This window comes from Panthera uncia, chromosome C2, assembly GCF_023721935.1.
Source record: "Panthera uncia isolate 11264 chromosome C2, Puncia_PCG_1.0, whole genome shotgun sequence".
NCBI lineage: Eukaryota > Metazoa > Chordata > Mammalia > Carnivora > Felidae > Panthera > Panthera uncia.
In genome coordinates, this window is record NC_064810.1 from 91,008,598 (window position 1) to 91,022,858 (window position 14,261).

Consider the following 14,261-nt stretch of genomic DNA (forward strand, 5'->3'; position numbering starts at 1 on the left):
GTCCCACATTAGGGGTAGAGATTACTAAAAAATAAGTAAACTTGAAAAAAATGTAGCCAAATATCTGTGAGGTACACTGAAACATTACTTCCCCTACCTGCAACAGCAAATGAATTATTGTTTTTTACCATCAAATTAGATAAAAAACTTTAGAGAAGTACAGTCATGCCCCCGTGGACTACACTTGTAAAGATAGTAAGTTGTGCCATTATCACTTTCCCAAAAAGGTCTTAATTTTCTAGTGCTTTTGGTTCTATATGAGCCATATTTTATGACAACAAAGAATTGGGGAAACAAATTATCTGTTCCCTAATAATGATTAAAGTAGAAGAGGCCATGGTAGGTGTGTCATAAATATTGTTGACTTAGGGTAGCAAACAGTAAAAATAGAGAAAGAAAAAGGGAAGGAAGGAAGGAAGGAAGGAAGGAAGGAAGGAAGGAAAGAAAGAAAAAGAAAGAAAAGAAAAGAGAAAAGAAAAGAAAGAAGGAGGGAGGGAAGGAAGGAAGGAAGGAAGGAAGGAAGGAAAGGAGGAAGGAAGGAAAAAGGAAGGAGGAAGGAAAGGGAAAGAAAGGAAAGGGAAGGGAAGGGAGGGAAAGGAGGAAGGAAGAGAAGAAAAGAAACAGGATGCTACAGTGCCTGGAAAAGCTTTCAATGGTGAAGCTAGCTGGCTTCTATTTAGGTGACTTTCAACTAAACTGTCAAAGCCTTTGTAATGTGGTGCAACAAGGGGGGACAAAGATAATTTTGAATTCTTTGTTAAATGTGCAGTAAGATACAATCTTCCATTTGTCCAATCAACAAATATTTATTGTGTACCTACTCTATGTCAAGCACATTCTGAAAATATAGCAGTGAGCTAGGCATTCATGATGCATTCTCTCACAGAGCTTATATTCTGGTGGAGGAAGATAGATACTAATGAAATATAAGTAAACGTCACTGTAATATGTGATATGGAGAGATTTAATTCATCAGAGAAGGTTTCTTTGGGAACATTTAAGCTATGATCTAAATAACATGAAACACAGTAAAGAAAACACTTCAGCCCAACTAGTACAAAGGTTCCAAGATAAGAGTGTACTTGTTAAATTAGAATAGAATGAAAGCTAAATGACTGGAAAGGGAGGAAAGATGTGTTAATTTTCAGAGGGAGAAGAGGCATAGGGATTTGTATTCTATTCCAGGGGTTATGGGCAGCCCTTGAAATGTTTTAAGCAGGAAAGTGGTGGGATCCGATTTTCATTTAAAAGGATGATTTGTATTGCTGTGTGTGAGGAAGCAATTGTCATAATCTAGGCAGGAGATCTTGGGGCCTAGAGGAAAGTATTGTTATGGATATGCAAAGAGGTGAAACTTTGAAAGAAAGAGTCCATGCATAGGACCTGATGATGGGTTGGAGGATGGTGGGTAAGTGAAAAAAAGAAATGGAATCAAAGATAACTTTGTAAGGTTCTGTCCTGGTCAACTGGATAGATGTGGGGAGCATACACTGGAATGGGGAGGACTGGAAGAGGGGCAGTTTGAAGGAATGGAAGTTAAGAGATTTGTTTTGGGCTTAATTTTAAGATTCGTCTTAGACAATTCAAGCAGAGATGTCACATAGACAGTCGGGTATACAATTTTGAAATTCTGAGAGTATACAAGGGCTAGAGTTTTAACACTAGGAGTTAAGAGTATTTGATGAAATTTGAAGCGATAGGACTAGACCAGTCACCTAAGGAGAAAATGTAGTTGGAGAAAACAAATGGCTCCACCTCTCAAATGGAACATAAGAGGAAGAGCCAACCCAGAAGCCTGAGAATATGCAGCCAGTGAACTAACAAGAAAAAAGGAAGAGCATGGTGTCATAAAAGATGAGAAGAAGTGTTCTGGGACACCTGGGTGGCTCAATCAGTTACGTGTCCGACTTCTGCTCAAGTCTTGATCTCATGGTTCATGAGTTTGAACCCTGTATTGGCCTTTCTGTTGTCAGCACCAAGCCCGCTTTAGATCCTCTGTCCCTCTTTCTCTCTGCCCTCCCTGCCACTTGTGCTGTCTCTCTCTCTCTCTCTCTCTCTCTCTCTCTCTCTGTCTCTCTCTCACAAAAATAAATAAACAGTAAAAAAAAACTTTTTCAAAAAGTACGCTGCTAAAGAATGTCACTTGTGAAGAGTGCGGCTTTGTGCTATGGCAGACGAGAGCCTAGGGCCAGAAACAGGAAAATCTTGAGGACCCTTTCTTAAAATTCTCTTTTCTTTTAATTTTTTTTATTTGAAAATAGTTGACATGCAACATTACATTAGTTTCAGGTGTATAACATAGTGATTCAACTTCTCTATATATTATGCTCACCACATAATAGCTACCATCTGTCACCATATGAGGCTGTTATAATATTGCTGACCATATTCCCTCTTATTTCTTTGTACAAGAGCAGTCTTAATGGAATGGTAGGGACTGATGTCTGAAGAGAGTGGCTTGGGAAGAGAATATGTGATGAAAAAACAGATGCAGAGAATATAAAAAATTATCTTCAGCCATTTTGCAGTGGATGGAAGCAGCAACAGGGGATAGCAGCAGGAAGATGTGGAGGCAGGGGAGTTCGCGCGCTTGTTTTTCTTCAGAGTGTTGCTGTGGGGTGCCTGGGTGGCTCACTTGGTTTAGCGGCCAGCTCTTGATTTCAGCTCAGATCATGATCCAGGGTCGTGGGATCAAACCCCACATTAGGCTCCGTGTTGGGTATGGAGCCTGCTTAAGATTCTCTCTCCTTCCCTCTTCCCCACTCACACACACACTCTCTATATATATAAAATAAAATTTAAAAAAGATATTGCTAAATTAGTGTGCACATCAACAGGATTAAGCAAGAGAGGAAGAAATGATATGGAAAGAGTACAGTCATTGATACAGAGAAACCATGTTTCTCTGGTTACATTGTAAGAGTACAGTCATTGATAATATAGAGACATGGGATCCAGACAAAAGGGTTTAGCCTTTGAAAAAGCCAAGGGATGCTCCAGGAGGCTGCTTGTGTAATGACCTCACCTCTTCTCTTAATTTATGTGCCATTACATAAATTATTTCATTTGATTCTCACATAATTCTCATGTATCCAATCATTCCCATTTCCAGAGGAGGAAAATAATGCTTAGAGAAGTTGGATAATTTCTCCCAGAATGTTCAGTTAATAAATAATAAATCCAGAATTCAAACCTTTCTTGCAACTCCAACCTGAATGCTCTTTCCACTACAGAATACCTTGATGAAGCCACCTTTCTAGAGCTCTCTCCGAAGCGACATGACGAATGTTCACAATGTACCAGATACAGGAAGTACAGTTGCTTTGATGCCATTATTCCCATTTGGTGACTTAGTGATCAGCAAATTGTTTGGTCATTTCAAGTTTGAAGTTCCTGGAATCCACTCATGTGGCAGTTTAATGTGCACATCATGTGTTTTCTGAATTGAATGACTGCTGGAAAATAACAGGCCACACTTACACTTGCAACTAACTAACTAGTTAATGAAGTAGATCTAAAATCTAATGTCTTTCTCAACAAATTTGGTTCATATACTTGCTAACCAGAAATTGCCAGTTCATTTTCTTACCATTTTAAATGGAGTTCTATGCAATAAAAAAGCATTAAAGTTAGTATCTGATTATTAAGTTAAAAAAAAAGTTAAGGTAGGCAAAGTATAAATCCCAATCAAATTGTGGTGCAGTGCACAGGAATTGATTATCCTATCATCCAAAAGGTATGGAATTTGACAGCAGATGTCCTGGGTTCGAATCTTAGATATAGTAAACTCTCTTGATGATCTTTTTCAAGTTGATCTTTTGGTTTCCTCATTAGTAAAATGAAGGTAGTAATACTTAGGCAAAAGAGCTATGAAAAACAAATAGGATAATCCAATGAGATAAATTTTAATGTGTTTTTTAAATTTATTTTGAGACACATGGAGCGGGAGTGTGGGAGGGGCAGGGAGAGAGGGAGACATAGAATCTGAAGCAGGTTCCAGGCTCCAAGCTGTCAGCACAGAGCCCGAAGTGGGGCCCAAACCCAGGACCCATGAGATCATGACCTGAGCTGAAGTCGGATGCTTAACCGAATGAGCCACCCAGGCGCCCCTCCAGTGAGATAACTTTATAAACTGGGAGTACTTGTTGGTTGCTATTATTATTTATATGATACTACATGGTGTGCTTTCTCTTATATTTCTTAACAAGCACTGTGAGCCAAATTCATTCTCCCTTCTGATAATGATGACTATCCTTATGAGTACTTGGATAAAAGAAAAGAAAATTGCCTGCATAGGGACACCTCTCATTCTGCCTATTCTAAAAAGCAAATCTCTTGAAACTGCATCAGTCACATTTTCCCACAGAAGCGCGTCCATTATTGCTACCATAGTACTCACCTCAGCCACGCACCCATTTGAATAACAAATGTGCATTGAGGGCCTATTATATTCCAGGCTCTGAAGGAACTAGACATCAGGATAGTAAAAGGATTGTGACACATTTCCACTTCTCCAGTAGTTCACAGTGTAATAAGATAGTGTCTCCTCTGTATAAAGTTGTTTATCTATACATTCCTCCTCCCCATGTTCCACCGCTACCTCCAGCTATGAGCTCCAGAATGCTGAGACCCTGTCTGGGTCATCTTTAGCTTCCTTTATTTTACTGATTACAATTTGTTGCTCTTAGTTGGTGTTCAATGCATAATTACTGAAGAAATATTTTTAGTGTGTTTTTAAAAATATCAAGGTGTACTAGTGGACTAACAAGCAAGATGTTTTTTCTCATAATGTTTCTCTGGTTACATTTAACTGCAAGTTAAAATTAGATCCTTTTCTTTTTTTTAAGAAAGAAAACCATAGCAACTGTGATGTTGAATGTTTCAGAGTGCACATTTTTAAGGATTTTCTTTTTCTGAATTGCCTCTGTTCAAGCTGCCTATTTCAATCAAAATTCTAATAAATAATTTGTGGTACTAATAGCCATATAAACCACTGATGGTATTGATGAAGCAGTGGAAACTCCCACATAGAAAAGAATGCTTGATAAAATGCTTGAAGAAAAAAATAAACGTGTTGAAAATCCACTGGATATATTATTGAAATGGTTGAACATTAACCTCTCTTTGTTTCTTGTACCTATATTTATTATAAAACCTTGGAGTTGTTCTAATGTTTCATGTAAGTATTGCTGGAGATCTTTTTTTAAGGTATGTCTCTATGAGAAAATCGATTTTACAGTGCTGTCTTCTAAATTAAAGAATGGGCATTTTTACAGAATGTTATCAGTGAAGACTTCTTTGACATACATAATGATTGTCTAATAGTTTTCTCTAAAAGTATTTTTATTGAAGTAATGATTAAAGTGTAACTCAGTGCCTCAGGAACACTGACTAATGTCATGTTAATCAACTTGACTACTAAAAAAAAAAAAATGAAGAGGTTGATAGTTTAAATCTAGTTGGTACATGATTCACTTGAACTATCAAAGAAGAAAATGTACTTTATCCAGGACTGAATTTAAAATAAAAAAATTTAAAAATCTAGCAAAACATCTCAGAAACAACTTTTGCAGAGCTACAGGCCATATCCTTATAAAAATCCAATTTTGTTTCTCTTAAAATGTGTAAATTAGCCCTTGATTCACAGCATCCATATTGATCAACATCTATTGAATGCCTACTCTATGCAAAGTGCTGAACTAATGTGAAGATAAATAAAGCATATATCTGCTTTTAGGGAGCTCATTGGAAGAAATAAGTCATTCATGCATAACTGCAATGTAGGAAATAAGTGGTATAAATGTTGTAGGTATTCTGAGGAGGGAGAGATGGATAAGTTCTAGCTAGGTTTGGGCAGGTAGAATGAGGTGGGAACAGGAAGATGGAGAATTCTTAGCAGACAGACTAAAAATGGGTATCTTTTGGAAGTAACAAGTTCAGCTTGACTTGAGAGCAGTTTATAGAAGGAGTGCTAAATAAGTCTGGAAACACACATTGGGCTAGGTGGTGAAAGGCCTTGAATTCCAGATTACTTAAATGGAGTTTTATAATATTTTAAAAAAGCTATAAGTGAGCAGTTGCATAACCCTTCTGGAGACATGCAATAATTTTTGTAAAGAACAGGCTCTAAATCTGAAGCTGAAGTCACCTGATTTGTAACCAACATTGAAAAGTATTGATTGGGCTTGGCCATACTTTTTCAGCGTAGCCTGCACATTTAGGCCATTTTCAGACATTCACATATTTATTCTGGGTTTTTGAGGGGACCTGGATTATTGTTTCTTGTACAAATTTATAATAGTTGACCTTCCAGATGTTTAAAAACAAAACATCTGCCCTCATATTTATTCCTTCTGAGTGTTCTGTGGATCATGTACACTTTTTCTTCCTTTATTATTGTTTCTTGTACAAAACTGCACTGAAGACAAAAATTATGATTTCTATAAGTAGTTTAAGGACTGATGCAGAAATATTCAGATGCCTGTTTCTTAAGAGCAATCAAACCTTCCATCTTGCAATGAAAAAGGGCTTGGGAGGGAATATTGGAGTGGACAATCTGAAGGAAAAATAGAGGAAGGGAGGGAGGGAGGAAGGTGGGGGAGAGAGAGGGAGAACAATTACCTTCTAGAAGAAATGGTCATAAAGATAAGGTTATACGGGTGTAACATATATGGGTGTCAAGAAATGTGCAATAAATGCAGAAGAGATAGGTAATGCTGCTGTAGATGCTAAAAATGTTACTAACTACAACCAAATATAGATATTATGATACATTTTAATCATTGGTTCTTGAAAATAGAGAGCTTAGAAAAGATACCTGAAAGATACCATGAAAATTTTGGAGTAGGTCACCTACCAGCAATTCCTGGTTATATTTTGCGGTCTATTGTAAGAATGAATATAAATTCTTAAAATTCAATATTTTGAGCTTTAAACAAGTTTCAACAGCTACATCTCTTCTGCTTCACAAATAGCATTAGACCAAGAAGGGAACATAAGTATAATTTCTATAGTATTCATAAGAATCCATCTGTGTGCAGAACTTAGCCACATTGTAGTTTATAAATTTTACTCAAAATTTCGTACAACATTTAAAAAACTATATAATGCGGGGCGCCTGCCTGGCTCAGTCGGTTAAGCACCAACTTCAGCTCAGGTCATGATCTCGCAGTTTGTGAGACATGTCAGCTGTGCTGACAGCTCAGAGCCTGGAGCCTGCTTCAGAACTGTGTCTCCTTCTCTCTCTGACCCTCCCCCACTCACACTCTGTTTCTTTGTCTCTCAAAAATGAATAAACAAACAAGCAAGCAAACTATATAATGTATATGGGGGGTGTTGGAATTGTGCTACTTCCATTTCTGCACCTTGCTACTGAATGAAACTTTTTAGTATAGATGTATATTTCTAGTGTTCATCTCACAAAGATCCTAATTCAAGGACTGAAGCTAACTTTTGCTCAACCCAAATCATACGTGGCACAAGAGCAAACATAAGATAGAGTGATGGCTGACACAGTTTTCCCCTCACCACTCTGACTAGCCACATCAGTGGTCCAAAAAATGTATTGGATGCCATCCATGATTCCAAGAGAAGAAAAGAAAACACAGCGTTGCACAAAGTAATGCTGTGTTAATGGGGCCTATGATTCCCAGTCATGGGGATCTTCTTAAATATTGAGCATAATACAGACTGGCAAAATTTTATTTTATTTTTTAGGTGTTTTTCCCCATAGACACAACTCTAATATGTCAGTATAAATCTTTGGGGAAATATTCTAATATTAAACTTTTACAAATCGACATCCAAGATTGCTATTACTAGAATTATTGGAACTTGGTCTATCCTTTGAGATAGTCTGGGCCATTACAGTAGGGTGTTTGATATGTCCATGTTTCATGTAAGCCCTTTCTGATGACACAAATGTATAATGGTAGGGGGAGAAAGGTTAGCAGCTATATATACAGTTTTGCTTTGTCCTTTACTTTCCTTAAGATTTACTGGATCAGGGGCACCTGGGTGGCTCAGTTGGTTAAGCACATCTGACTTTGGCTTGGGTCAGGCTCAGGTTATGATCTCATGATTTGTGTGTTCTAGCCCTGCATCAGGCTCTGCGCTGACAGCTCTGAGCCTCTTCGGATTCTCTCTCTCTCTCTCTCTCTCTCTCTCTCTCTCTCTCTGCCCCTCCCCTACTGGCACTCTCTCTCTCAATAAAATCATTTAAAAAAAGAATTGCCAGGTCAAATTTCAGGGTGTTTTAAAAGTTTTCTATAGGCAAACTGCTGTCTTTCAAACAAAAGAAAATAATCAACAACTTTAATAAAATTATTAAGTTTTGAGAAGCAACTCAAGACTTTATCTTCAGCCAGGTACTGTCCTTGTGGTAGATGAGAAGAAGCAAGAATGTTAGCTTTTATGTCATTGCTATCGTATTGTCATCCTCAGCCCTTCTTTCTTGTGTTTTTCTCTTCTCTTTGTGTTCTGATGGAAGTCTGCCATTAGCTATCCTCAAGAACAGCATGCTAAGAGAGGAAGAGAGTGAAGAAGGTTAAGAGTAGTGAGTGGAAGTCTTAGGGAGGAAACAGCAATCCTGGTTGTATTATACCAAGATTAAAAAAACCAATGACCAGGGCACCTGGGTGGCTCAGTTGTTCGAGTATCCAACTTTGGATCAGGTGATGATCTCATGGTCCGTGAGTTCCAGCCCCACATCAGGTTCTTTGCTGTCAGCACAGAGCCCACCTCAGATCCTCTGTCCACCCCACCCCCCGCCCCCCGTACCTCCCCCACTCGTGCTCTTTCCCTCAAAATAAATAAACATTTAAAAAAACACTAATGATCAACAGCATGACATGGATAAGCAGTGTAACCTCTCTATCCTTTAATTTCTTTGGAAAATGTTGGTTCTTATTCCTATATACCCTACAGAGTTGTTTCTAGGACAGAAGCTGATAGGTAAAAGAGTCTCAAAAAATAGGATCCAATTATACTACATAATTATTAAGTCTGAGCACATTTTATGTTTTTAAACTAATCTAGCATCAGAGATAGTATGCCTTTGAATCTAAAGACCATTAGTTATTATATTTTTTGAACATTAATGATTTAGGAAAATGTATCATCTTAGAAGTACAGCATTGATAATATTGCTACAAAAGTATTAATACAGTAGACTCAAGATGAATATATGGCTCCACATTAATGTGAGGTTGAAGGTCATGTTCTGCTATCAAATCAGTTCTGAATAATAGTTATCTTTAAAGCTGTTTAAACCTGATATTTTCATTACTAATAGAAGAAATAAATTGAGGAAACATTGTGCTTACAACATTTTCTGAAGCTTTTCAGAGGAAGCAGCTGTGGTTTCTTTAGACTTCCAAGTCTATTATGCAGGTTAGCAGTATATTTTATAATGAATTCTAGACCACCTGCCTTTCTGAGGAAATTAATATTGAGATGGATTTTTTTAGTCTTTTTTTTGTCCTCAGTGCCTATGTATAAGGTTTTCCTATTCAGTGAGTTTAGGCACCCCATAAAAATGTTCATTCAGTGTCGTTCAGCTATAGATGATTATTTTTAAAGACATTGTCTAAATGTGTTTTCAACAAGTTCTTGGTGAGTTTTGAGATTGAAACATATTCTTCTCTAGTAAAACTCTCAGCAGATAATGTACATACAGTTTTACTTTAAGGTAGTAAATACCCATAATGAATAAAAAAGTATTTCAAATGAATTTGACTATAGTTTTAAACCATTGGAACTTCAAAACATTGTTTTAATTATTTTCCTTCTTCTCACCCTTCCAGGAGTTGCAGAGGGGAATCAATGGATTCAGGAAGCAGTAGGAATTTGGAGAATACAGTGAATAGAGACTGTCCTGATCAGCTTGTCCCAAAGATAAACACAAACAAGAAAATGTCTACCTTAGCAAGCCAGCCACGCATCCTGGAAACATCACAAGAAGTTAAGAAAAGTTGTGGAGATAAACAGGTAGAAATCACAGTCGAAAGAATAAAAATGACAAAGAGCATCAAAGAAAAACATAGCAATGATTTAGAGAAAGTGGCTTTTAAAAGAAAGGCAGAAAATGAAGAAAAGCCAGCTGGAAAGAAAGAGACAAAGATAACGGAACTTGACAGCACATTGATCACCATGCCTCTGCCTCACATCCCCTTAAAAAATATCATGGATGTGGAGGCGAAGTTGGTCTACGTCGATGAAGAGGCTGTGAGCTATGAGTTTGTGGAGTCCTTCGTGTCTACTGGGATTCGACCATCATGCCAAGCTGCTGAAATTGTAGACCCTCTGCATGTACCTAATTTCAGCTTTCTGCCTCAGATTGACAAATGGCTTCAGTTAGCCTTAAAGGATGCCAGCTCTTGCTACAGACAAAAGAAATACGCCGTGGCAGCAGGACAGTTCAGAACAGCATTGGAGGTATGGGATTAAAGAATATATAGATTGATTACAGGAAGCTGTGAAATGGAAAGTGTGATTACATTGAGCAGCTCTGATCATACTGTAATGAACAGTGATCATGGAGTGAAAATATTGAATGATATCAGGATTATATGATTCCCAGTTTACATAAAGCAAATAAGATATGCCTGCAAATTATATGCCTGTGTGCACTTGACATATAGAAAGCACCCCAAAATCAAACCTCATGATTTTTCTCTGTTAACAAACCCTGCAGTGAATGGCAACATATAAAAATGCAGTTGGTTTTGTAATTTAGAAGTATACCTATAAAAGCCATAAAGTTTTAATACAGTGGTGGTGGGTAGAATATAGATTTCTCTCTAGAAATAGGCAGTTAATGAGTATATGAATTTTCCCTTTTGATATGTAGTCTTCATGATTAAATGTAACCATCTTTACTGTTTAGCGTGGGCTGATAATTTATGCCTGATACTTATTAAAAATAAAATAGCACCATTTTACTTTATCATCACATTTCACTTTCCTTCCCTTTCTAGTGAGCTTTATAAATAATTATTTTTCTCTCTGCAAGCAGGTAAATTGGTCAGTATTGTTTATGGCATAACGAAATAGCCCACGGACTCAAATAAAATTGGGAGTCACCACTAAAACACAAAATAGGTGGTGGGAAAAATTGTTCCGTCTTATGACTGACTGAACCTATAAAAGGACCGAAGTGTGTCGCTAAAAGTCCTACTAGCCTGACAATATTGGCATATTTCATTAATTACAAAAAAAATGTTAATGCATTCTATATGTGCTTGGTGGCCACTGGAGATATAAAAAAATGAGCTAGAACATGTTTCTTTCTCTCTAACAGTCTGGTGAGGGTGACAAACCAGTAAACCAGTTAAAAAGAGATAGGATAAAGGGGCAATGGATCTACCATAAGACAGGAGGCATGAGCAGAAGTTAGTATGACATGTTTGTGATAGAGATTTAAAGAGTCAAGTATTATTTACACTGTTATTTGCAGGTTAAAATGACTACATTTACAATGAATTATTAATGGATAATACCAGACAATGGTTCCCCTAAATATTTAAAAAGAAACTTTAAGCACAGAAAAGGAGGCCCAAAGAGATATGAAATGATGAGGTAGTGTAAAAATAGACTCATCTATAAATATTTCTGTCTTCACAAAGGGTCATCTACACAAAGAAGGGAAGAATAATGCATTACATAAACTTGTGCACTATAGAAAAAGTGCCCCCAAATTAAGTTATCCACAAATCACTGAGAGTCCTATGCTGTACTTTTGAGCTAAACACCAGAGCTTCTGGCTGAGGAAAGGATCCTGAAGAAAGGCTCAAGAAGAACCCTGAGATCTTCCACTTAGGGCCATTTTCAGCAAAAATTGTTTTTTGAGGGTGGGGGAAGCAGAGTTAAAGGTAAAATTTTGAAGATGAAGAAAAATAATCATGTTGGAAATGAAAAAAAGCATAAAATAAGAAAGGATATAAACTTCAAATTAAGTCTAGATAGAAGCAAAAGGTATTTGTCCTAACTGGAAGAAAATATCTGGTTTTTCCATAACCCAATCAATGTTCAAAATTATAAAATTTGAATCGGGTTTTAATGACCCCAAGATATAATTGTTCTAGAAAATGCTTTTGTTCTGACTCTCTCTTATGCACAATCTCTCTCTGTCTCTCTCTGTCTGTCTCTTTCCCTGTCTGCCTCCCTCTCTCCCCCCACCTCTCTCCACCCCCCTCCCCACAAAGGTTTTTAGGAAAGTGTTGGATGCTGACACTAATTACTGGTAATTAACAAAGGTAATTATTTTGAGACCAAAACTTAGCTTAGACATCTGGCCTAGCTTTTGTCTAATTATCTTGGGAGTTAACTTTGAAATTTTACCTAGAATGTCTCTTAATAAACCAAAACTTCTGGGAATAGAAAAGATTTTTAACCTCGTTAATCCTTTCTTCTCCTAAATTTAACTTCTTCAAAACTGACTGTTCTTAGGTATTATTTAATGCATCTCTTCCTTTTCATTATGTCCTAACATGGCTTTGAGTAGGGCAAGATGGATGACAGAGACCAAGACTTAAAGATAAGGATCACACCTGAAAGATATATGTACCAGCAAATATTTGAGTGTACATCAGCTAGGATTAGGTTTGTCTCTAAGTGATAGAAAACCCTAAACAACAGTGTCTAAAGCAAGAGGGTTTATTTTTATTTTTTCACATAAATGTGCATAGTCAAACGCTGGTATGATATGATCATTAGAGTACCACATTCTGTTTTGTTCCTCTAGATGTGCTTTGACCTCATGGTCTAAAATGGCAGCTCCTGTTGGTGACATCATATGCATCTAGCCAGCCAGAAGGGAGATAAAGGAAGGAGAGAGATACACCGTGTCCCTATACACCAGGTCCCCATGAGCACAATTCACAGAAGTTGCACACACCATTTCCATTTTTTCCCCCATTGATTCAAATTTAGTCATGTGGCCACACAAACCTACAAGGGAGGCTGAAAAATCTGGTCTTTATTCTGTATGGCACTAACATTCAGGGGTTCTGTTACGGAGGAAGAAGAGAATGGGAAGGCAACTTTCCCATGTAGTGCTAAATCTTGGGAGGCATTTTGAGGCATACAGAATGCTTGCCAAATGGGTGATACAAAGTCAACTGTAGGAGTATACAGAAGGCTGGTTGTGGTTAAAGACTGAACCACAGAAAAGAAACAAAAATAAAAAATGAGGAAAGGTTCTGGAGATTTGTGAATATTTATTGACATGATAATTCTCAAGGCCTCTAATAACCCCATTAGGAATATTCTATTTATGTTAGTTTCCTTATACTCTTGCAAAGTATTAGCTCCTTTTGTTTTCATAACATGGTCACCCACTAGATAGATAAATTTTCTGGTAATGTTTTAGAATGATTAAGATAAAATGGTAAACAGTGATTCAGAAGACAATAATTTAGCTTCCAAAAAGCAGTCAACTTTAATCTTTTAGGATTGCAGAACACAGAAAGCATTTATTTAAATGTGATTGATGAAATAATTTATTTTTATGCTTTATTTTCACTATATAAAGTTGAACCAGTTATGTAGGTGAGATTAGTGCTTAGCTCTGTGACCAACTCATTCATATTTGTTAAGTTTTATTAAGATCAGTCATTATTTGCTCTTGTGTTTATATTCACATCAGAAGACATACTAATAGGGCAAAAGGTAGAAGCTGAAGATAAAAACACATTCATATTAAATCACATTTGTATGCCTAGATCCTATTCCCTGTAATTTTTAAAGGACAACTATTAATTTTTTGGTTTTTTTTGTAAGTAATCAAAGACTTGATGATAAAGAGCACAGGAAATCATTTTGATAAAACACAAATCTTTGCTTTGTAGGCAGATTACTTAGAGGGTAAAGGAGGAAGACCTTTCACAATCTTTCATGAGGGCAGACCAATAGTCCAAGAAAACTTTGTCCTTCTGGCAGATGAAAGAGTATTAAGTTCTAGTTTTTCTTAAGGATAAGTACATTAATCATATCAAAGCTTATTTGAAAAAAGCCTTACAATAACTTTATTTAATTTTATCCAGCTTGATCACGCATAAAATTATTTTCCCAAGTTTCCTTCTTTGTACTTCTTCTACAACTTTTTTAGATTTAGATTTTTCCCATTTTTTTTCTCTTTTCTACCTCTCTTTAGGATAAAATTCCCCTTTTTCCTCAACAAAATCCATCTCCATTCTTTGTGCCTTCTTTTACTTTACACATCTTACTTTACTTGCATACAGGATATTTCCCATATTATTTCT

General features: G+C 36.7%; 1 protein-coding gene across 1 annotated transcript in view; it reads left to right on the top strand.

The window, feature by feature from the left end:
- SPATA16 (spermatogenesis associated 16) overlaps positions 1-14,261 on the top strand; it is a 234,452-nt gene that overhangs the window by 14,630 nt on the left and 205,561 nt on the right. The window contains exon 2 of the mRNA XM_049629197.1: positions 9,804-10,434. Within this exon, the coding sequence (XP_049485154.1) occupies positions 9,823-10,434 (612 nt within the window). The 5' untranslated portion in view covers positions 9,804-9,822. The remainder of the gene's footprint in view (positions 1-9,803; positions 10,435-14,261) is intronic.